At 32.9% G+C, this 25,313-nt stretch overlaps 2 protein-coding genes across 2 annotated transcripts; one reads left to right on the forward strand and one right to left on the reverse strand.

Moving 5' to 3' along the window:
* Positions 1-40: 40 nt before the first annotated feature.
* On the forward strand, positions 41-23,822 carry LOC132758274 (testis-expressed protein 2-like). The gene is made up of 8 exons (XM_060749835.1): positions 41-185; positions 7,731-8,885; positions 10,036-10,989; positions 20,035-20,255; positions 20,926-21,012; positions 21,375-21,587; positions 22,468-22,588; positions 23,021-23,822. The coding sequence occupies exons 2-8, from the start codon at positions 7,803-7,805 to the stop codon at positions 23,129-23,131; spliced, it is 2,790 nt and encodes a 929-aa protein (XP_060605818.1). The 5' UTR covers positions 41-185; positions 7,731-7,802; the 3' UTR covers positions 23,132-23,822.
* Positions 1,889-2,962, reverse strand: LOC132758282 (uncharacterized). Its single transcript, XM_060749845.1, has 3 exons — positions 2,836-2,962; positions 2,530-2,710; positions 1,889-2,273 (listed from the first exon to the last, which is right to left on the reverse strand). The coding sequence occupies exons 2-3, from the start codon at positions 2,707-2,709 to the stop codon at positions 2,061-2,063; spliced, it is 393 nt and encodes a 130-aa protein (XP_060605828.1). The 5' UTR covers position 2,710; positions 2,836-2,962; the 3' UTR covers positions 1,889-2,060.
* Positions 23,823-25,313: the final 1,491 nt, after the last annotated feature.

Here is a 25,313-nt window from a genome sequence, read left to right on the forward strand (position 1 = left end):
ATAATCCTTTAATCGTTAAGGTAAAAAGTTCAGATTATTAAAATACGTATGATTTTCTCATTGGTCCTGAGTATTCATTTCATCAGCTGATGAAACTGAAACAGGAAGTGGATTGCTCCAGCAGACAGGATTATCAAGGAAAATAACACACTGTCTAGAAGTTGTGTAGTGTAGATATTCATAAGGTAAATAGTTATTTAATTTCTCAGTTGAACTGGAAACATTTATACATAGGGGCGTGTTGTAATATTTTACGAATAAACTTGTCAGACTCGGAGCTATATTTCACAGTTTTCTAAAAAAAATGGTATCAGCAACTCAGCAATGCTGTCATTATTTTGGCTTATATTGTAGGTCAATGGGGGTATCTAGAAAGCTGGTTTATGTTTAACATATGATGACATTTTTGTTTAACATATGATGACAGATCTATATCATTTATAAATATTGCTTTTGCCCGCTGCCTTTATTTTTCTATACTTTTTGATTGAATCAGGTGAAAAGGACTGATTTATTTAAGTAAAAGGTGCATTCAGATTGTTGTTGAATAATTAACAGTTCAATTTCAAATGCGCATGAATATAATCTCGGAGTCCCTAGCACTGAGTGATTAATTACAAAGCATTTAAATGAATGTATGTAAGTATGTTTTATACTATGTATGTATTCTATGCTTAATAAGGATCCATCCCACCTGTTAAGGTACAAACCCCAGACATGACACCAGTTGTGGCCTTACAGGGTAAATATTGAATGCCGCCTGTTAAGGTACAAACCACAGACATGACACCAGTTGTGGCCTTACAGGGTAAATTTTGAAGCACAAAGTAGTGATAATTACCTCCATGCAAATCCCACAGAGTATTAGCTAAAGATAACAATTTTGAGCCAAAAGCAGGTCATTGTGCAGCAGCCAATGAGAACCTAAATGTACAGTAACCTGACTCCTGAGGCAATATGAAAATGTGATAGCCCTAAAAAAAGCACCTGCCTTTCAAGCCATCACTTGTTCTGCAAGGGGCTAATGCACCCTAGCACACTTTCCTAGTCAATCCTGCCTTTTTGTAGGGCAACTCTTCTTGGCTTAGAGGTGCATTATAACACTACACCATAAGAAAAATTACAAAAACAGAAGTATTTTTTCTAACATGATTATTAAGTTTATTGATGTTACATCTGACAACATATGATATGTATAATTTTCATGCCATGCATATACATTATCCATTGTACATTATTTAATAATGTACTCATCTGTCCTGTCTGTTTAAAAAGGCAAGTTTGTGAACTTGTTATAATACTTAATATTAATCAATTTACTTTATTCCTAATAACATTGTCAAATATTCAAAGTTTTAAAAGACATGTAAGAAAAAAAGGAGATTTTAACAGTATTGAGAAGTATACATTTTTGTTTTGAAAAACTTTGACCATGCTTATAACATTTTCCAAAAATTCAATGCTACTACAACAGTAACCTGACAACCCATATGCTAGTTATAATCGTTTATGATTGTGTTACGATTGTGCATTAACATATAAATGTTGAATATAAATTTCAATAACCAGTGTGAAATTATTTTGTATCTCTATCTAAACATGGAGGTACACAGGATGCCAATTAACAGACTGCATTGCATATTTCACGCCCAAAATTCTACATGGCCGCATAAAATTTGAAGGCAGGGGCTACATGCACACAGAGTAAAATCTTTAGAAATATTGAATTTTAAATGAATGTTTAAACTTCTTATCTGCTTAATGACATAACCATCTACCTATTGTTAGGGACGGGGTTAAATGGGGTCTCATCTGCATGTCTGCTGCCAGAAATCATGTCATTGTGATTTGTTAATTTTTTAGCCATATCTTGATGTCACATCAGGGTTCGACCTTAACATAAATCACTTGGGATCCAGCAGGAATCTTCAGCTCTCAGACAAGAGATTCCTCCTCAAGTTTAAGGATCCCACATTTATGATTTTGGTCATGAATATGAATTTTATTATAACAATAACTACACGATTTTAAAGTATTTCTTGTTTTATTTTTCACCACAATTACAGAGAAGACAATAGCAATCTCATAGCTTTTGCTTGCAATATATCTCTGTCATGTTGCAGGCAACGGTTTTCTTCTTCTTCATCCTCCTCCTCTTCATCATCTTCTTCACCCAATGACTGAACAATGGTATTAATATCATACTCTACTTCTGGATGTTGTATGGTTTCATCCTCTGGTTGAGTTCTGACAACATTGTCATTGACACATCTCTGAAACATAAGACCTGGGCATTACTATCACAGATTTCAAAATAGTAATACTGAAGTAAAATAATTTGGTTAGAAGTTTCAATACTTTATTTTTATTTGATGTAAATAATTATCAAGTCCTGCAGATAACAGTCATACTTAAATAAGTTATGTTGAGTCTAATGGTGATGACCATGTCTGCCTTAAATTTACCTTTTTGGTATTAATGTATGCTAAGATTCAATAGAAATAAAAAAATAGAAAGATCCTGGATAACCTTTAAATTTCTTTCATTATGATAAGGCCTCCTTGCTCTTAGGGCACAGGAATTCCATAGGTGGACAGCAGGCTCTGGGTCATAGCTTGAAATGTCGTTTGTTTCAATACAAACTAGCATTAAGTCAGTCAAATGATCATCCCTCAGTTTGGAGCGCCAGTCACTCTTTACCATCTTCATTCTATAATATAGTGAAGAATATATACAGTCTAACAAAATTTAAACCATAACCAGTAAAGACTGGTTACAACAGAAAACCAATGAAGAAAAATGATATTGAAATTTATTACAGACATAAACTCATACCTTGAAAACCCTCATTCTGCATCATCTGAGCTTGAAGGAAGTGTCTGTAGGTATGTGACTAAGCTAAGCATGTTTGGGTATTTTGTATGCAGTTGTTCCCACAGTTGTTTCCATGTCAAGCTATGTACATGTATGTCCCTGTTGCTATTAAAAAAAACGAATATGTAATATATGTAAATGAAATTGCTAACCAATAAAGAATTGCATCAGGATGTCAATTGTATAATATACTTTTAAAGTTAAATTTATGGCAATAATTGATTTCCTAGCTGAAATTATTATGATAAGGACAGTGAATAGCTACTTAAACATTGGATATACCTGTTGTACAACTCTGTTTTCAGTCTTGACCATTCATGTTCTATGTTGTCAACTTCAACATTAGCTTCTTTGAGGCTTGACTCACAAACTGCCAAAACAGACTGTATGTCTTTATCACCAAACTCATCTGAAGACAGGAAATTAGTTTTAAAGTTAATCAACTGACTTTTAATGACAAAAAATGTGTACTTACTGGCTATTGGTGAAGCAATTTTTATGTATGATGTTAAGGATGTGCATGAACTGCAATAGTAATCAGTTAATTACTTCTTACATCAAATCAAGTTGCTTGGTTTAATCACAATACCTAAATCTCTTCGTACCTATTCCATCATTTGAAAACTGTGACATGTACTGTTGTAAGAAAAAATTTCAGATATAGATATTTACAACAACTGCCCACAAGTATTTTGAGTTATGTCAGCTATATTGCTAGATAACAGCCTCAAGTGATGAGTCTGTGCCTGTGTTAGTTGTGATACTAAGTGAAACAGCTGTTCATTTATATCATGAGCTGATATTTTTCTTAATTATTTATAATTTGTATATGAATTATTATACAAACCAGTTTGAACTTCTGTGCACCCCTAAATTTTGAAATGTACCCCCATTTTTCAATAACAGGTGGCACATGTACATTTGAAATTGAGTTAGTATGCTGCCTTATTACCTTTTGGATTGGGAACACAACTCTATAGCTTCTCAATATGGGCCAAAAACAACAACATGTAATATTCAAATTAATGTAATAAGAGAAACCCATGTTTTGGCTTATCAAGGCCACAGTTATTACCAATATTTCTGCCATAAATGTTCATAACAATCTTTGCTGTGATAAAGTTGATATGACTATCAGTTACTAGTATTAAGTAGACATATCAGCTGTTGAAGTATAACTGTAATGGGATATGAAACTTGCTCTCTAATCATAAACCAATTTATCTGTTAAACAATAGGGAGCTATTTATCTTGTATTATACAGCAGGAATGAATAAGGGCAAGGTCATTTGCTAACTTCAGGTAAATTTAACCCAAAAGCAGAAAATCATAATATTTTATCATGTTACAATGTAATTGTATGCCATTTTTTCAACTTAATATTTCTTCCTTTTGTTTTGTAGTCTATAATAATATAACAGTGAAAAATTTTTTTTTTTTTTTTTTTTTTTTTTTTAATATATTGATATTTTATTGTATAAATAACAAGGTCAAACACATTTTAGGTCAAATCAATGCCACTAGCACCTGTGCTTAAAACTAGCGATTTTAAAGAAAGAAATATTTTTATTTTGTTATAAGTATCCAATAAATTACAACGCATTCAAAGTTTAAAAGTAGCGTTGTCTTATACAATAATTATTGTCAATAAATGCACAATCACAAATTACGCGGATGAATTTGATTTTAATCAATGAAAATGCTATTTTTAGCGATGTCGATTACCGAATACTACACAAATTAATCTGACTGCCGAGAAGTGGAATATATAGATTTTACATGTTGGACTGTTTCGGCGAGAAGATCTTTTCGCTAAATTATTTACTTCAATTTTAAACAACAGCGTTATCCTGAACAAAATATTACGAAATTAGTAAGGATTACAAACCCGGAATGCAATGGAAGTTCTAAATTTAGAATGACTAGATTTTATTCAGGCATCGTTTATATAACTTCTCCGTGGTGCAGGGGTAACGCGCTCGTCTAGTGTGTGAGAGGTCTGGAGTTCAAATCCCAGTCGAGGCAACTTTTTTTAAATTCTTTTTTAAGTGTCTTTGTTAAGGAAGTAGCCATGATATACAAGGATAAAGTGTGGCTGTCATAAAAAATGAACATAAATGATATTTTGATGCAACTCTACTGTACTGGGATCCTACATATTACCGGACAAAAAATGAATTTTTTTATTTGTAACTTTTATTTAAAATAATAAAGAGGAATGGAATTTTACCCAAGTAATTTTGGGTTCTTCATGCACAAAACATTCCTTTATCAAACATGAAATTAAACATTTGACCGTAGAAATGTGTCTTAAAAGTAGGGCATTATAAAAAGAAAAAAAATCGTGTAGACAACTCAATTTACCGGACATAGTGTTTCAAAACCTTTTGAAGTCGTGAAATGAAATTAATCTTTAATTAGCATCAGAACCGACTATTGAATGGCAAGGTTAATATATTTGAAAAACCCAGTAATTGTCACTAGAAACAGACACGGCAGCCATGCCTGTTATGAAGAGGCCAATATATAGGGTGTAATTGAAATTAACACTATTAACTCAATTAATGTATTGATTCTCCATGATCTTTGAACGTATGAAACATTTTGATATTCAAATGGAATTCTGTTCTTTGTCATACAGTTATACCTGTTGGTCATCATGAAGCATGTTACAAAAGCCATAAAATCTATTTTATTTACAATTCATGTAGAGTTTCCTCCCATGGGCGTAACCCGTTTCTTTATATGTTTTTTAATTTGCACTTCTTTGTAAAAGACAACAACAAGATACTGTCAAGATTAAATTAAAAATTACTTTTTATCATTAAAATATGTTACGATTATCTCTTGAGGTAACATTGAAAAGAATTAAAAGTAAAACCTATCGAAATTAACCCATTAAGGGTCTCCATATTCGGGCCTGCGCAGAACAGATTATTCCCCGGCATGACCAGGTCATGAAATAACTAGTAAACAAAAGGACATGTTAGTAGATAAAGAACTGAATCAACAATATTTACTTGAGAGTGGTTTTGTTGTTATTTACTTTGAAATAGAAAGTGTGTGTACAATTTAGACTGTATGATTTTTGAATCAAAGCAAAAAGTAAAGCACTATTCGGCAGTAATAGCGTTTGTCCGGTAAACTGATTGTCCGGTAAACATGTAGGATCCCAGTAGTTATGCAAAATTCCGTATGTATCAAACTCTGGTGCCTTGCAAGATGAATTATAGTACATAAAAATAAACTTATACAGGAAAATGCATACAGATATACAGTATGATTTAGATTGCAAAGATCAGAAAATACCACAGAGCTTGCAGCCCTTTGATTTGACTTTGGATATCAATGATAATTCACTACTGCTATCAAAGACAGGTGTTTTACAATTTGTGTGCAGAAATATGCCACTTTTACTACATACCTTTATTAAACTATCCAGCACTGAGAAAAGTTAAAACACTGTCCCAGTATTTAATTAATATATATTTTGAAAATTTTGACTGACCTCTCTGCGTTATACATTTTGTATAATCGTACATAATTATATGGCTTTACTTTAATGTTGGTGAGTTAAGTGATTTCTTTATATGAACATGTATACATGTAACATGTACATGTACCTTTACTGACTTACCTGTTATACAGATTTCTATCATACTTACTTAACATGTACAATGTAGGTTATATTGGGATTGATCAGTGATGTAATATTGATGTAATGACAATCTAACTTAAGAAAAAATGTCTTGAAACTGCTATGTCATCAATCACCCACAGAATTCCAAGTAAAAGGACATCATGCATGCATTTATTGTGACTTTGTAAAAATTGATTTATGATATTAACAACAAGATGGAACATTTTCACACTGACTTTGAATATTATTACTCTCACTGTAGGCATTTTCTTTGTGATATTTTCCAGAAAGGACAGAAAATCTGTTCCTTGTAAATGCATGTTATTGAACGTATAAAAACACTAAAAATTCCAGGTGACTGACTATAAAAGGAATGGCAAAACATCAATATTGCATTATTGTAATGCAGGAGATAGAATATAGTCAGTTTTCCAAGTAGACCTTGATACAACAATGCATACTTTAGATAAATGTAAATGTAAGATATTGTCAATATGTTGCACTGAAGCAATGAAAAAAAAATGCCTAGTACAATAATAGATTGACACATGGTGGATGTAAGAATTGAGGGATTATTTGATTCCCTTGTACGGATGCCAACTGTGATCATATTTCAAAATTGATTGTAGAAATAAAAGGTCCAGAAGAGCAGGTTTGAAAATAAGATGATGATTCCATTGTTAAATGTGTTGCTTATTTCCTATCATTATTATGAAAATTTAGGTAATTTTTAATGTTCCTTTTGTACATACTTTTGTAACATAATTATACATTGTACATTTTGGTTTCTTATACTTTCTATACGCTTGAAAATATTTCGAAGTCTAATGTTATGCACCTGGTTGTCTGACCGTCTGTTTGCAGTTTTGTGTCCAGTCTGTACCTTTTGAACCAGTTGAAGGAAATTGGAGAAATGTTAACCATAATGAATTGATGTACAGAGCACAGGTTTGACCCTTTTCAGGTTAATATCACACTTAGTCATTTTGTATTCAAAATTTTGTGTCCGCTCTGTATCTTTTGAACCAATCGGAAGGAATTAAAACTTTTTGGTGGAAATATTACTTATAAGGAGACGATGTGGAGAACACAGGTTTAGGCTTCCTGAGATCAAAATACATGTACTCACTGTAACCTACCATGGTTCACAAAGTAAAGTCAATTAAATGTTAAACTAGTATTTTAGAATTAATTCATTTGGATTTTCTTTTTTCAGGACATTTTAACTGATACTATAGAAGATCCTCTGATGTCCTGAAAATATTCTCTAGATGTTAATGACTGTAAAATGAGTAAAAAACCAGTGCCCCCTCCTAGACCTCCTGCTCCAAAGGTAGGAGGTGGAGGCATAAGTTTCAGTTTTAAAGCTCTGGAGGAAGAGGATGAGGAAGAGCTGACCCATGTCACTGGAAAATTCGACAAACAGGTCAATGAAGAGAAAGTGCGACATGCTCAGGACCGAGAAAGGTCATTGTCAAAATCCCCGGAAGTAAGATCAACTCTTGAAGAGCATATGGAAAAATCTCCTTCCATAAGAAGTCAAAACTCATTTGAAAAGCTTAAAGACTTTAAAGATAAAATTCAGTCTGAAATACAAAAGAAAAAAGAGGAAATATTTACTGATTCTCCTGTAGCAGCTTCAAAGGAAAAACAAAGGATTAGTGCCATTAAAGAGAAACCTAACCAGCTTGGAAACATGCCTGAAGAAAATGAAGCAGAGGTTAAGGACAAGGAAAAGTCAGAAGAATATTTTGAGAGTTCAAATGAACATGATCAGAGTAATGAGACTGATTTCTTTGACACTAAGTCAGATGCTAAAGATGATTCAGCAGATGTAGACCAATTAGAAATCAATGAAGAGTATTTTAAACCAACTGAGGAAGATTTCTCAGATCTTCCAGGAGTTGTACCAATGGTTCGGCAAAGAAAACATTTTCAAAAACTTCGCAAAATCAAACCTATCGTTCCAGTGGCTCCAGTATCAATGGCAAAACTTAGTCAAAAAGCACCAGAAGTTGAAACCGTTTCAAGTAGTTCGGACTCTGAAAAACCAAATGATAATAAAGATCAAGTTGACACAGATAAAAAGACTGAGTCCGCATTACACATACCTGGAACAGTTATACCTGTGAAGCCGGTTTTGGGATGTATGGTATTTCTATTTCTTTATTTACTTATTCCTCTGCCATCATATCTAAGTGGGATGGTTATTGGAATGGTGCTGAGCTCTGCTGGATGGATGTTATACTTCTGGGTGACAGGGTCAAACAAACCAAGGGAGCCTATTCCAGAGGATCCACCTCTTGATAAGTTGCCACCCATGCCTGTCCCAGAAATGAAGGAACCCAAAGGAGATGATTGTTGTTACAAGGTAAGCTTCATGAAAACATTTTGTTTAATTAATATTAGTCTATGGATATCACTTTGAGTTTTAAGGCTGTTTGTTTAAGTGTTCCCATTTAGGATTAATTTGACACAACGGTCACATATATAATATTGCATGCTTTCCCAGAAACTAACTTCATGCTTGGAATTCATCACAATATTGAAATTATTCTGATGGTTACCAACCAGAGAGAAGCTTTTACTATTTCTTTCTTCTATGTATGTGGAGTCGTATCCATTTATTTTGATAAGATTTACATTAATAGACTATGCATGATTCCTCTTGATAGAAATTGAGCTCTCCCACATTTCCCAGATATTGGTATAATGGCAGTCTATTTTATTACTTCATTACTGAAATGCCAACTTGATAAATGAAATTATGAAAAATATCCACAACATCTAATTATCTGGAATTATTCTCTGAGGTATGGTTTCTCATAATGATCATAAATGACAAAAAAAATGCAGGAATAATTATGGATAATTCAAGCATGCTTGATTTATTGAAATGTCACATTCAGTATGACTGAGTCTATGGCTAGTTAAACCTTTTCATTTTTAGCAGATTGCAGCCGAAGTATATTACGGTACTTTGATTTCCTGATAAATTCATGTGATAATAGTTTTTTTTAGAAGAGTAGTCCACATTTTATACGATATTAGATGACATTGGATACAACTTAGTCGGTTTAATTTAAACACATATCTGCTAACCATACTGTTTACTGTTTCAAATTGGTATCAAAGGCAAGGAAAGGTTAGAGGGGAGAGGTTAAGTTAGAGAATTTTATTTGCAGTGTTTCAAATAAGTCAAATAAATTCAAATACAGTCAGCCAAAGACATAATATTAAATCAGGGTCTTTCAAAAAGCTTTGATAGACCCTGATTATATGTATCATGATTAATTTGTGAATATCTTCGAAAGAACTTGCTATTTATTTCCAACTTTATCTTTACCACTTTCAATTTAAAATTGAATAAATTGATGATGACTCTGCACTTTTCAAATTTTTCCCTTCCATATTTAGAAAATTCTGAGTTAAACGTTTTTAAACTTATTTGTTTGTACAGTCAATTAAGATTGAAGAATAAACAAAGCTATTATCTTGCATGTTTTAAATTTGTTTTATAGGGATGGATGAATGAGATAATAGACTATAGTCCAGAATCATATTCTATCAACAACACTCATTCTGTTTATGTACACCTTGACGGAACAACGTTAAGGTTACGCAGGCCGAGAATAAACATACCAAGGCGCGCCATGTGGGATGAGCAAAGCTACAACCCGCAGTTTATTCATCAACGGCATTTTGATATTATCGGCAGTAAAGTGCTTTTACTACCGTCGGGACTTGTTAAGAAAAGACTTTGGAGTAAGAAATATCCTCTTTGCATTGCTCTAGCAAAGGATGGCAGAAAGATAGCTAAGCCAGAATCTAGTTCCAATCTGAATAGCAATGGGAACCAGGCAACTGGTAAAATGAGTGCCAGTCATAGTGCGGATTCCTTTCATGGGTTTGAAGTGGTAAATGATCATAAGTGTGATTCTTCCATTTTGTATTTGTTTGCAAGGACCTGTAGAGAGAAAGAACAATGGTATAGACGTCTTGTTGCGGCTACTAACGGAATGCCAATGAAGAATCATATTCGAGAGGTAAAAAGATTGATTGAAAGTTCAAAGTCTAGTTATAAGCGGTCAAGTAGTACAGACAGTTTAAGACACAAGCGTCAAAATTCATCTGATTCACTTTCATCAGTTAGTACAACAGCATCAAATTTGGAAGATACCAGTGAAACCGATCTCAAGAATTTTGTGATGTATATGTCAAGGTTAATTCCCCGTGATAAGGATAGTCTCCCTTCTAGTCCGGTCCATGCTTTAGCTGGAAAGGAAAAAGATATGAAACATAGTGATTCAAAATCAAGTATTGTGGGAGGCCAAGGGTCAAAAAGTATTGTATGTGAACCAGCATTACTTCCCCTGAATGCTCTTCTTGGGAGGTGTTTCTGGGATTTCCTTGGCGACCAGTACTGGGCGAATAAGGTGCGAGACAAACTGCAGAAGAAACTTACAAAAATTCATGTGAGTAGATATTTGCCTTAATTTACTTTGTTGTTCTTGGTATTCCTTCTTATAGTGTTTAGTATGCTCTCATTTCAGGTTCAATATTAATTCTTGATTCCTAAGTTATAGAATAGAAAAAAATGTTAAAATGCCTGTGTCTTTTATAAGCAATTAATAATCAATTTTAATTTTGAAGTAAATCAATGGTCATTTAACCCTGTAAAGTCATTTGAACCTCTAAACAGTTTCTTGAACAACGATGTAAGTTTATTTTACAATAATGGAGATAATCATCAATTTAATGCAGGTCTTATATATTGATTTTTGAAATAAATAACATTTTGAAATGTTCCCCATATTAAACAAAAACATTGAACCTATTAAACAAAAACATTGAACCTAATTCAATTATAAAGTTAAACTTTATATGCCTCAAGGCTAATGACAACAGTGTATTTGATAAATTTAACTCCATAGTTTTGCTAAGTTGAATAAGTATGAATTATAAATATATATAAATTAAAAATGTATATATATATTAATTGGCAAAATAAAAATTCCTATTTGCATATATTTAGAATTAATATATGTATGATATTTATGCATATTTGCATGACATTCATGATTACTTGATAAATCTAAAAATAGATATTACTTGGAAAGAAAAAAAAAACAACATACAAACATACAATTATTGTATATTATGTGTCCATATTTATAAATGTACATATGAAACTGAAATATGTTGTTTTGCAATCTTGCATTGCATTATTTACTTCAGTCTAAGAATAGATATATACAGGAAAACATGGCCAACATTGATTGTTGTTACAAATGTATATACTAATTTATATTCAAGTCATAAATACAGATGGTGCTAGTCAATAAATGTATAATAAAGATTGTATATTGCATATTAGATATGAGATAGATGATAGGTATGTGGAGGTTAAACTTTCCAAGGCAGGTGCCTGGGGGCTCATATTGTTAAGTAAGGACTGGGTAGTTGGTACATGCAATTTAAAGGTTTTTGCAAAGTTTGCCTCTTGTATTATTATGTTGATATCATTTAGTGAGTCAAGGATGACAATCTGTATTTAATTTTAACCGTTAGCCTGCTGGTGGCAACAAGTTTTAACACAACCCGTGCGCCCAAAACGCAGGGTTGCAGAACCCAAGATAAAAACTTGGGTATACCCATAATGGTTTGTCTGGGTCATGGTCTGCAACATGGGTTCCTTTTATAAATTCAGTATGTCAGAAACCACAGTGGTTTCATTAACATACTTTCAAAAACAAATTTAGTTTTATACAAGAATATCACTTTTTAACCATTTTATTGCATTATAAAATCTGCAGAACCCAGTAGGACTTTATTTAAGCCCAAACCAAGTCCATATGCTTTTGTAGATCGCCAATGTCCATGCATTGAAAACAGTGCATTAACCCTTAAGCAAGATAAGTCCCACTTATGGTAGTTGAGAATTACATTCCTTAAGTAATGTAATAATAATACAGATGATAATTGGTGAGAATATTCATTTTATTGCTAATATTCTTTAAAGATGAATTTTATATTTGATTATTTAGCATGGTCGTATTTCCCTACTCAATAACATTAGATTTAACCACAAACAAGAACATGATTATGCTCTTTTGTTAACAAATCTGTTAGGAGGAAATTCAAAAAATGTTGTGTTGAAATTCTTATTGTTTCCGCTTATCTGATAATTAGAATTATATCTGATAATTAGAATTAAGATAGGCCAGGGATCTATGCATTATTTTTTTTGCAACAAATGATTTTAAGAAAATTCAATGGTCAGAATTTTTTCTTCATTAATATCTTACACAAAAATTGGTAGCAAAGTTTTTACTGTCACATTATTTAAAGTAAAACATTTTTGAACCAAAACTTAAAGAATAGGTAAACCCTGATGGGTGACTGTGACTGCTATGGCTGCCCTGTTTAATGGAGAACTGCACGAAATGTCATGTTTTGTTGAATGACAGCTTGTGGCAATTGATTAGTGCATTTATATAAGATGAAGTTTTCCCACTAATGTTGCAACTAATCAATAATATTGTTGTTTTGTCAACGCTTAATTACTTGCTAAATTCAAGATGTAAAACGGCATTGTCAATAATAAATCAATGCTCTCATGTGATACATAAGCAATATTTCTGTGATTATAAGGTTTCATACATCAATAAATCCTGCCATATCTTATTAGATCAAGAACTATGATACATTGTTGTTTTTTGAATGATGCTTAGTCTGGAATATACAATTGTCATTAGCGAATTTTTTTTCTGGACTAAATATAGTTATTAGAGAGTTTTTCTACTCATCTGGGAATCCAGGTTCACCTCAAGGCATCTGAGTCCATGTCAGTGTCTTTTTTTTCCAGTATTGGTTTGAAACGTAATATTGCATATCACAGCCATGTAAAAAGTACATGATTCTGTCATTGTTTTTACAAAATTATTCCCTCCTTTTTAGCTCGACTTTTCTATGAAAAGGGGAGCTATCCTACTCGCCCCGGCGTCGGCGTTAGCGTTAGCGTTGGCGTCACACCTTGGTTAAGTTTTTCGTACCACCCCACTTTATTTCAGAAGTATTACAAGTATGGCTTTGAAACTTACCATACTTGTTCACCATCATAACCTCCATCTACAGACAAGAGTACATAACTCTGTCAAGGTTTTTGACAGAATTATGGCCCTTTTTTGACTTAGAAAGTGTATTGAGCTTGGTTAAGTTTTTTTGTACCACCTCACTTTATTTCAAAACCATTGGAGGTATTGCTTTGAAACTGACCATACTTGTTTACCATCACGACCTTCATCAACAGACAAGAGGACATAACTCTGTCAAGGTTTTTTGACAGAATTATGCCCCTTTTTGACTTAGAAAATACATTGAATATGGGTAAAATCCACTTATTGCCTTAACCCTTTGAGATATTGCTTTGAAACTTTTAATGCTATTTCACATCATTACCCCCATCTGTACGCAAGAGAAGGTAACTCTGTCAAGGATTTGTTTTAAAAATTAAGGCCTTTTATCGACTTAGAATCTTGGTTAAGTTTTTAGTACCAGTCCACTTTTTGACTGAACTGTTTGAGATATTAATTTGAAAGTTGGAATACTTGTTTACAATCATGATTCCCAAACATGTCCAGGAGAAGGTAATTCTGTCAAAGATTTTATTTGAATTATGGCCCTTAACTGTCAATGTTTTGTATTATAGGCAAGCACTAAAAAACTTTGCTGCAGTGTTCAAGGGTATCACACAATTCAGTAAAATAATTCTTCACTAAATATCTTAATGCTCATGGCCATTGTTCACTTTAAAAATACAGAGATTCTTGTATTGCCTTTTACTGCAAAAACTTTTTTTATTGGCAAGCAATAAAAAAGTCGAGCGCGCTGTCTTACGGACAGCTCTTGTTATTTCACTTTTCACAGAACACCTTGAGTTAGTATTGGTTTGAAATAGAATACACTAAAAGTGACTATAGTATTATCATTGAAATTATTTTTGAATGTTCATGGGATAAAAATGTTGCAGTCACGAATTAAGATCTTAGTGAGTGTTTATTAAAAGCTTACATTCCCGTAGGAAATTCTATAATGCCTCAGATGTCCCAAAATCAGTAATTAGTGTGAAACAAGCCTCAAGTTTGATATATTTATTAGTTTTTGGGTCTTCTTCCTTGGTAAACCAGAACTGCTTTGATTGTTGTTTTGGTAGGGCTTGAATTATGCAAGGTGAGGTTTGGAGGGAGACACTTTAATGACTTGGCAGCACTTCTTTTGCTGCTTACATACGACAGTTTTTATTTTGCTGGGTATTATATGTAATACAGTTGTATTTAAAGCTTTTAAATGTAACTTATGAATTGAGAATACACATATATTATTTTATTGTATATTAAAAAACAATTCACAACTTCAGATTTCACTCAATGCATGCACAAATATATGAGGACTTAAGGGTACAATGTAGTTATATAAGATACATTGTAAGTAGACTAATTTTGTGCAGCATCAATCAATACCATTGTCAGATATATTCATTATATCATTATCAAGAATATAGGAATCAACCAAGGGCTACATTGTTTTTGTGTTTTTAAGAAAACTGAGTGAAATGGAGAGAGTCAGTGACTATTTTTGTCAAGTTGCCTGAAAACATGATCTCTTCTTTTTTTTAAATTCAATGAATTGTACATCATGCGATAGTTTGGAATGATCAAATAGTTTAATAAAAAACCATGAATGACGAAGCACTTTACTTCTTGTAATGTAAAAATGCAGACTGAAACAAGAGTTGCAATATTGGAACAGACAATCATTGGATAGGACAATGTCATCAATAAAGAAATGAATAGATTGTAAATGGATCCAGGGCTCACGCTGTCGGCCGCCATAGTCGCCATTTGCGATTATTTTATAAGATTGGCGATTATTTTTGCATTTTGGCTACAAAATCTGGCGATTATTTTTTACTTCCAACAGTGTTTATATAAGGTGTAAAAATCGATAAAGAATGCAGTAGACCTAAATAACACCAGCGGGGTGGATTTAATTGAGTGTCAACTTTTTACCGGTCACGTGCTGCTTACTATATTGCCCGAGGTGATAAAATACATGCGAGATGTATAATTGATGTATAATTGTATAAGTACTTTAAAGATATTGTCCAGCATTTATAATAGCCATCAAATATCCGTCAATTAGCCACAAAAACTGTTTTACAATTGATTAACTGGATATTGACTTACCCAAAATTTACCGTGAATTGCAAATTTTGATTTTTTTGGTTTTAAGCTACTTGACTAAATCGCCAGTGGAAAACAATAGTAAAATATTTAAAAAGTATTAACTTCCAAACAACTATCTGCACAACAACCAAAATTGTGAATATTTCTTCAGAAAAAATCCGATTGTCACATATTTTCGCGACACCGATAATTTTGATATTTATTTAAAGGTGAAATAAGCTATGTTCTGTTTAAAAATCTTTACTACTATGGCAGAAAATTTGTATTACATTGGTGATGATGATATTTTTCAGTAAATTATTCAGAAAAAAGGCAACATTCTGAGAATGAGTTTGCAAACTTGTGTTATTTCTATAGGCTTAGATATGACCTAGATCTTCTCCAGTTCTGTGTGAAATGTGGAAATTGACAGTGGTTATGGCTGACAGAATTTAAATAGAACAAACAAAAGAAGTTGTCTGATAACAGCATTATGTAAAGTTATAATGAATCTTTAATATTATTGTGAAACAGTAATTATACTAATTACAACGTCTTTATTCTGTTCTATAATAAAAATTAAAGTTGTGGTTCTATTTTAAAACAAGAGCTGTCGGTAGGACAGCAACGCTCGACTATTCTTGTGCTTGATAGTAAAAAAAATGGCTGATACAGTTACCTCCTCCTGTCTACAGGTTGGGGTCATGAGGGTGAACAAGTGTGCAAAGTTTCAAAGTCATATGTCAATGGACTTTGAAAATATTTGAACTATTACAAAAACTTTAACGTAAATTCTAAGTCGAAAAAGGGGCATAATTCTGTCAAAATGCTTAATAGAGTTACCTCCACCTGTTTACAGGTTGGGGTAATGATGTTGAACAAGTGTTCAAAGTTTCAAAGCCATATGTCAATGGACTTTGAAAATATTTAAACTATTACAAAAACTTTAACGTAAATTCTAAGTCGAAAATGGGGCATAATTCAGTCAAAATGCTTAATAGAGTTACCTCTTCCTGTCTACAGGTTGGGGTCATGATGGTGAACAAGTGTGCAAAGTTTCAAAGCCATATGTCAATGGACTTTGAAAATATTTGAACTATTACAAAAACTTTAACGTAAATTCTAAGTCGAAAAAGGGGCATAATTCTGTCAAAATGCTTGATAGAGTTACCTCCTCCTGTTTACAGGTTGGGGTCATGATGTTGAACAAGTGTGCAAAGTTTCAAAGCCATATGTCAATGGACTTTGAAAATATTTAAACTATTACAAAAACTTTAACGTAAATTCTAAGTCGAAAAAGGGGCATAATTCAGTCAAAATGCTTAATAGAGTTACCTCCTCCTGTCTACAGGTTGGGGTCATGATGGTGAACAAGTGTGCAAAGTTTCAAAGCCATATGTCAATGGACTTTGAAAATATTTGAACTATTACAAAAACTTTTACGTAAATTCTAAGTCTAAAAAGGGGCATAATTCTGTCAAAATGCTTGATAGAGTTACCTCCTCCTGTCTACAGGTTGGGGTCATGATGGTGAACAAGTGTGCAAAGTTTCAAAGCCATATGTCAATGGACTTTGAAAATATTTGAACTATTACAAAAACTTTAACGTAAATTCTAAGTCGAAAAAGGGGCATAATTCTGTCAAAATGCTTGATAGAGTTACCTCCTCCTGTCTACAGGTTGGGGTCATGATGGTGAACAAGTGTGCAAAGTGTCAAAGCCATATGTCAATGGACTTTGAAAATATTTGAACTATTACAAAAACTTTAACATAAGTGGTTACGCCGACGCCGACGCTCGGGTGACTGCAATAGCTCTACTTATTCTTATCGAATAGTCGAGCTAAAAAGGTAGTTTATATCAATATACACAAATTAATGTATCAGTTTATTTGAGAATCCTTATCAAACTGAAAAAAGTTTTATATAAATGTAATGTTTATTTAATCAACTGCTTATGTTGTTAATCGCTAATTCGTGAATAGTCCGCTGAACTTTTGGCTATTATTTTTTTAAGTTGAAAATATTGGCTATTATTTTATTTGAGCCAGTGTGAGCCCTGTGGATCTCATCAGTATATGCATGTGATTTAGGAATTAAGCCCATATCAGGAACATCTGTCTATCATATATCAGCTTAGGCTAGGCTTTGTCGGTCAGTTAGTCATAATATTGGTTTCACAACTCTCATTACATCAGAGTATAAAATATTATTGTACATGTATATACAAATGTATTCAGAAAAACCATGCAGTTTTCATTAAAAAAATCTGCTTTTTGAAGGCTTTTTAATTTCTTACCATAAAAGTGCAGTTATGTTAAAAGTTTACATATATTTTCAAATTCTTATTGAATAATTTCCTCAGAAAAAGATTATTTCACATTCACTGTAGATAAGAAAATTTTCAACCCATTCAGCTCATAGAACTGCCCTTGCCAATTGGCTTGCATCAATAACTATCCCCCGCCGATGGAATCGGGAGGGGGATATAGTTTTGGCGTTGTCCGTCCGTCCGTCCATCCGTCCGTCCGAATTTCGTTTCCGGAGTAGCTCTCTGCAACTACTGCATGGAATTCAACGAAACTTTATGGGAATCATCAATATCAAGAGGAGATGCGCATCTGACCGTCTGTTCGTCCGTCCATCCGTCCGTCCGAATTTCGTTTCCGGAGTAGTTCTCTGCAACTACTGGCTGGAATTTAACGAAACTTTATGGGAATCATCAATATCAAGAGGAGATGCGCATATCGTCGGCTTGTTCCGGTCAGACACTTTAACTCAGAGTTATTGCCCTTGATTAGTTATGTAGTATGCATATAGAGTAAAAATCGTTTCCGCGCTACTTCTCTGCAACTACTGGCTGGATTTCAACAAATCTTTATGGGAATCATCAATACCAAGAGGAGATGGGCATATCATCGGCTTGTTCCGGTCAGACACCTTAACTCAGAGTTATGGCCCTTGATTAGTTATACAATATGCATATGGAGTAAAAATCGTTTCCGCGCTACTTCTCTGCAACTACTGGCTGGAATTCAACGAAACTTTATGGGAACCTTCAATACCAAGAGGAGATGAGCATGTTGTCGGCTTGTTAGGGTCAGACACTTTAACTTAGAGTTATGGCCCTTGATTAGTTATACAATATGCATATGGAGTAAAAATCATTTCCGGAGTAGTTCTCTGCAACTACTGGCTGGAATTCAACGAAACTTTATGGGAATCATCAATATCAAGAGGAGATGCGCATATCGTCGGCTTGTTCCGGGCAGACCCTTTAACTCAGAGTTATGGCCCTTGATTAGTTATGTAGTATGCATATAGAGTAAAAATCGTTTCCGCACTACTTCTCTGCAACTACTGGCTGGAATTCAACAAAACTTTATGGGAACCTTCAATACCAAGAGGAGATGCACATATCATCGGCTTGTTCCGGTCAGACACTTTAACTCAGAGTTATGGCCCTTGATTAGTTATGCAGTATCCATATAGAAAAATATTTGTTTCCTTGCTTCTTCTCTGCTACCACCGGCTGGAATTCAATGAAACAAAATGGGATACTAAGAGGAGATGTGCATATAGTCGCCATGTTCCAGTCAGATACTTATAACTCAGATTTATGGCCCTTGATTAGTTATGTAGTATGCATACATCTCATTGGCATTTCCAGATTTTACTATTTAACACAAAGTTATGGCTCTGTTATTTCCCTGAATATTTATCAAGTTCAAAGAATATTACTGTTTATGCCATGATTAATATATAAATAAAGCCTTATGTCTTCAGTTGTTGTGTTAATAATAACCAGTACTCGGCGGGGGATATAAATTCAACAATTTGCTTGTTTTGACTTTGAATTAGCCTGTTTCTATACTGACATCCATTTATTCCAATGTTAAAAAAGCCATTTCTGATCAAAACATGCAGAACAGGTAAATGTGTAATGTATAGGTTGAAAATGGTCTAAATGACTCTCCCAAATGTCAAATCTTTCATGTGAGACTTTGCATCATTTCTATCAGCCCTGATCTCGCTGCCTATAATGCATGATGCTATATTCATTTAGCATTTATGAGAAACCTGTTGTTGTTCAATGAAATATTTATGTGTATGGATGGTATTTAAACATTTGCTGATTGTTATCCTGGTACATTGTGTTTGTGAATTATTATTAGTCTGGCCATAGGTAAAATATGTTTTGCTCAACTGAAAGTATATCCAATATACAATTTGCTTCCTTTGTCAAAAATACAAAAAATGTGATCTTATTATTTGCATTGGTTTTTTTTTTCAGATCCCATATTTTATAGAAGAATTACAGATCAGTAAAATCTCCCTGGGATCGGAGGTACCTGTGATAAGACGAGCCAATAAACCGTTCCTGGATGAGAATGGCTTCTGGATTGATCTCGATGTTACATATAGCGGGAAGTTTAAAATGACCATAGAAACCAAAGTAAATCTACTGAAACTTAAAACCTCCGCAAGTCAATCGGAAAGTAAAAAGAGCAAAAAGTGAGTTTGTTATGGAATTATTATATGCAATATGGCTGTCTGTTGTCAACCAGAATCTTCCTTGTCTATTGACGTGGTAACTTAAGTAAAAGCTTGTGTTATTTGAGTAGTTTGCAACTGTCTACAAATAGGTAACTCTATAAAATTAAACATAGTGATTTTTGCAAAATGGATAGATTTTCTGAACATGTGGTGATCTGATATGCTTAAAAAAGAATATAGATCCTTAAACACTTCACATTTTTCTTGTATGGTTTTCTTTCCCAAAGCAGCTTGCATCATGTGTATCATATAAAATCATTTTAGAATGATTCGCCATGCATTTATATTGAAAGCGAATCTGATAATAAACTGGAAATCAATTTACAATTTATAGTTACCAATTTTTCCAGGGTAGCAACCATGGTGGCTACTTGAAAAGCATTGGTAAAATCTGTTGTAATGGAAAATGCTGATGAAATTTCTAATATCCCAAAAGACCAAAGGTCAATTAAGACCTTGGCTCTAAGGACCAAAGGTCTAAGACCTTGGCTTTTGGGCTTTACTTCTGACTTGTATGATAGAAAAATAGTTTGCCTTTTGATAGTAATCAAACTGATGAGATATTTTGTTTTGAAATACATAAGGTCAGGGGTAAAGGTTATTTTATTTTATCTTCTTTATTTTCAAGGTCAGCAATAACAGATAGTGAAGAGGAAGACAGTGCTGAATCTTCTACAGATGAGGAAGATGAGCCTGTTAATCTTGCTGAGGATGGGTAAGTTTATATTTTCCGTAGCCTTTCAAAGGTCATAGGTCAAAGTTCATAATTATGTGATGTAAAATGCAGGATTGAAAAATATAACTTCATTAAGAGATATACATGTACAAGTGTATTTTTTTCTGAATACTAGTGCTTTAATGTGTATCTTCTGAATACTAGTGCTTTAATGTGTATCTTACGCCACTCAGTGTAAAGCCATTAGAGCCTGCACCAATCTGACTGCACTTGTTGAGCATTGATAATGAAATCCCTCTAACAAATGATGAAATGTTCCATTTTCGAAGCATTATAAATCTATTACATTGTACATTTATTAAGCGGGCTGAAGGTTAATTAAACTATAATTTATCATACAGGTCTGCTCAATCTGGTGGAACTGGTAAGAAGATTTTGAAGTACATTAATAAGATAACTGCTTCCAAGTATTTCCAAAGTGCCACAGAGAATAAATATATAAAGAAGGCTATGACAGAGGTCTCGAACACGCCCCTCATTCTCACTGTAGAGGTGCAGAAGTTGAGTGGCACACTGGCTGTGAATATACCACCCCCACCATCAGATAGACTCTGGTAGGTTTATAAACATTTACTCTTTCATAATCAATAATATTTTGTAACAGTTGTTACATCATCACAATAGATAAACGAAATCTTGTCTTGCGAGCCTATACAGTTCAATGTGCACTATGTTTTATTAGTACAAGCACATGTTACTTCAGATCACAGTTCCTTTCTTGGGAGCCGTTATATTTCAACTGTAACCTTTCTTGCGATTACAGAAAGTAGACATGTTTATATACTGTGATAATAGAAAACAAACCAATTTATAATCTACATTACTGACTTGAGTACATGTATCTCAAACAAGTATCTTAAAGCATAATTGGTTAAAAATCATGTCTTGGCATCATTGTACGGTAATTGTCAAGTCATGCCTAATGTTTACTCCATCAGCTTCATTTAAATTTCATATATCATCTAATAATGCAATATGTAAAGTAATGCAATTATTAAAATTTTACAATAAAGTAAGTAAAGTGATCAATCTTTATCTTTTTACATCCATTTCAAATTTTCTTCCATCAGAGAATTAAATACAATTGAAAATGGTAACATATTTCGAAATGGCAATTGCTTACAATGTGTGTAACAAAGGGGACATTAGATCATGCACTGCTATTGCCAAGACTATGTTTATACATTAAATAATAGCACTTTATAGTTCAGAAAACAAATCTGATTGTGATTTATATTTAACTCTGTTATGACATTTAAGCAAAGCAAATATTTTTAAAGCAATAATTTATAACAATTGTTGTAGTTAGTTATATAAGTTTAATCATGTTTTATTGTTAGCATTGTATTAGCTTGGCTTTTAATTTAATTGCTTTGCTTTTAGAATTACAGATTTACACTAGACAATGTTAACTTTTCTCTTTTAATATTTTAGGTATGGTTTCCGTGGTAATCCACAGCTCTGGCTTGTAGCTAAGCCAAAGGTTGGTGAAAGGGAGGTAACTATGAGTCATATCACAGAATGGATAGAGAAAAAATTAGCAATGGAATTCCAGGTAATCAGATTGTTTCTTGTGAGATTAATCTCTTCTATATTCATTTGTATTTAGTTAATATACTTATTATGTTTGGTATATAGTCACAACAGAAAAGGTATATAGTCACAACAGAAGATGTTATATGCAGTGTGGCAACTGTAATAAGTTGTCCCCTGCTTCATCTGTGTTGCTATTCATAATGGATCAAATATTTTAAATCATTGATATTGATAGTGTATTTTATTAAACTAAATTTTCATGGAGTGTGAAAGATGTTATGCTGTTCATATTTTTTTTCTCTCACAAATAGATTCGATAAACGAAAGCCTGTACTTTTTATCTGCTTGGTCAATATTACATTTTGTGATCTTTCCTGTTACAGAATGTCCTTTTCTTCGTAATATGATGAAATGTTTTAATGAAAAAAAAATTATATATGTTTTTATACAGCATGTGTTTGTGATGCCAAACATGGACGACCTTGTAATTCCTATCTTAATGCCAGGAGAGGACGTAGATGCTGCCACTTCCGATGTACCGCAATCCGAGAACGACTTCTAAACTTCAATATTTAATCAGATTTATTTATATTTATACAATATTAACTCTAAAAATAATATTGGAAACCTTAAGTGAACAGTCATTGTGACCACTAGGCCTCGAGGTTATTAAGATTTTTTTCTGAGGCTTCTCTCAAATCTCAAGATTTTCATTGGTCAGTGTACATTCAGTGGGAGTTTCTAACCAATCAAATAACGGAGATTTGAGTTTGAGCTCGGAGAATTTCTTTATATCCTCAGCCCCAGTATAGAGCCAGACTAGGAAGCATTTTCTTGCAGTTTAACCTTGCTGTGATGTTCAATGGACATTGTTAAATCCTCATAATATTTCAAGAGTTGATAATAGACAGTTCAAGAAATCGAGGCTGGACATTGAAGATATTGTGCAGGTTATTAGATGACTCAGTCAAATATTTTCCTAACATTATAAAAATTCGACAATCTTGTATGCCAGTATCTGAAATACTGTCTGTATTGGTACATAGATTTTTGTTTGTTCTATCACATTCATATATTATTACTTTTTATATAACTATACAAAGTTAAAGAAGTGTAAAGGAGACTACTTTAACCAGAAATGTCGTAGAAATACAATCTAATGTCTGATAACAGTTTAACAATATTTTTATTAGGTTTTTAATATGTTGTGGGTTTTTTTCCCAATCATTAAGAAAAAAGAAGAAATGCCATTTGATTTAAATATTGACAGTATGTCTTCATATAAGATAAGAATTATAGAATCAGTACGCTGTTTGGCTCACTCCTTTAGGATACGCACTTATATAATTTCTGGGATTATAATTATTATGGGGGCTTCTGGGTGGGAGAATTTATGTCGCAACGTGGTGGCGCATGATTCATTACCCTAATTTTAGCATTTTACAGTGGCTAGTTTATACACTAAAGTTTTCTATGAATTGGGGAAATGTGGATAATATGATCGCTCTGTCGCACACAGACCATTACAAAAATGTTTGGCAGTTACGATTAAGTTTACTTTGATGTTTAAAATATCCAACTGTTTTATTTCGTAACCAACATTTTGTTGAGACTTTCTGACATACACACTAAGGGTGTTGACTCTTTTAGGACCTGTGATAATATGTTACTTTGAACCTATGAAATGAAGTTGCCCTTATTTAGAGACATTGGAAACATTTTCTGCAATTAATTACCTAAACAATTTCAAAACTTGAACAACAGAAATTTGAAATAGATTTTTTACATTCTTGTCTTTTTTTCTCAGTTTATTACATTTGGAGTTAATGGTGCTAATGTGTAAAGAAAAATTCAGTAAGGTTGTGCCACTATTGAACATTATTTAAGTTCTTTTAGTGTAGATTTGAATTTTCATACTTGAATAGTGTTATAAGATATCTTGAAATTAGATTTGAATATTCATCTTGAAATATTGTAAACAAACTTTTTGGACATAGATTTGAATATACTTTCGGAGGCGTCCATGGCCAAGTGTTTAAGGTGGTTAACTTCAAACCACTTGCCCCTCACTGGTGTGGGTTCTAATCTTGTTGGATCATTTAATGTGAGAAAGCTATCCAGATAGACTACAGAAATTTGATGGTTTTACTGTGGTGCCAGCTTGTGCCTGAAATAATTTAGGCCTACCTCCACCAGTAAAGCTGGAAAGTTGCCATTGGACCTATACTGTGGTGGTAGGATGTAAAACCCAACCAAAAAAAAAAAAAAAATATTTTACCAGCAAATTTTTGAAACTCAGATTTGAATGTTCATTCCAAAATTTTACCAAATTCATTAGAATATTCACACTATGATTTTGTTACCAATTTCCTTTCAACTCAGATTTGAATATTTATTTTGAAAATTGTTATGAAATTCTTTTGACTTAGATTTGAATATTCATTCTGGAAATATTTTGACGGATGTTTTCACTATAGAGATAGTAATTATTGTAAGCAGTTTGCTATTTGATGTCTGCTATTTGATGTCTACATTTCTTGCCTTAAACACTTGCATTAAAGCTTCCAAAGTTTTGTGATTAAATATAGTATGGTGATGGTCCCTTGAAACTAATAAAATGTTTTTACTTTTTACATCAGCTTTTTTTTCATTATGGATATTAGAGCTTGTTTCTTAAGTGGGTTTGTGTATTAACTTAATTTAAGAAGTGAATCATAAACTTTAGGTCCACAACAGGACCTTAA

Source organism: Ruditapes philippinarum, unplaced genomic scaffold (assembly GCF_026571515.1).
Source record: "Ruditapes philippinarum isolate M1 unplaced genomic scaffold, ASM2657151v2 ctg2122_1_1_1_1, whole genome shotgun sequence".
Classification (NCBI taxonomy): Eukaryota; Metazoa; Mollusca; class Bivalvia; order Venerida; family Veneridae; genus Ruditapes; species Ruditapes philippinarum.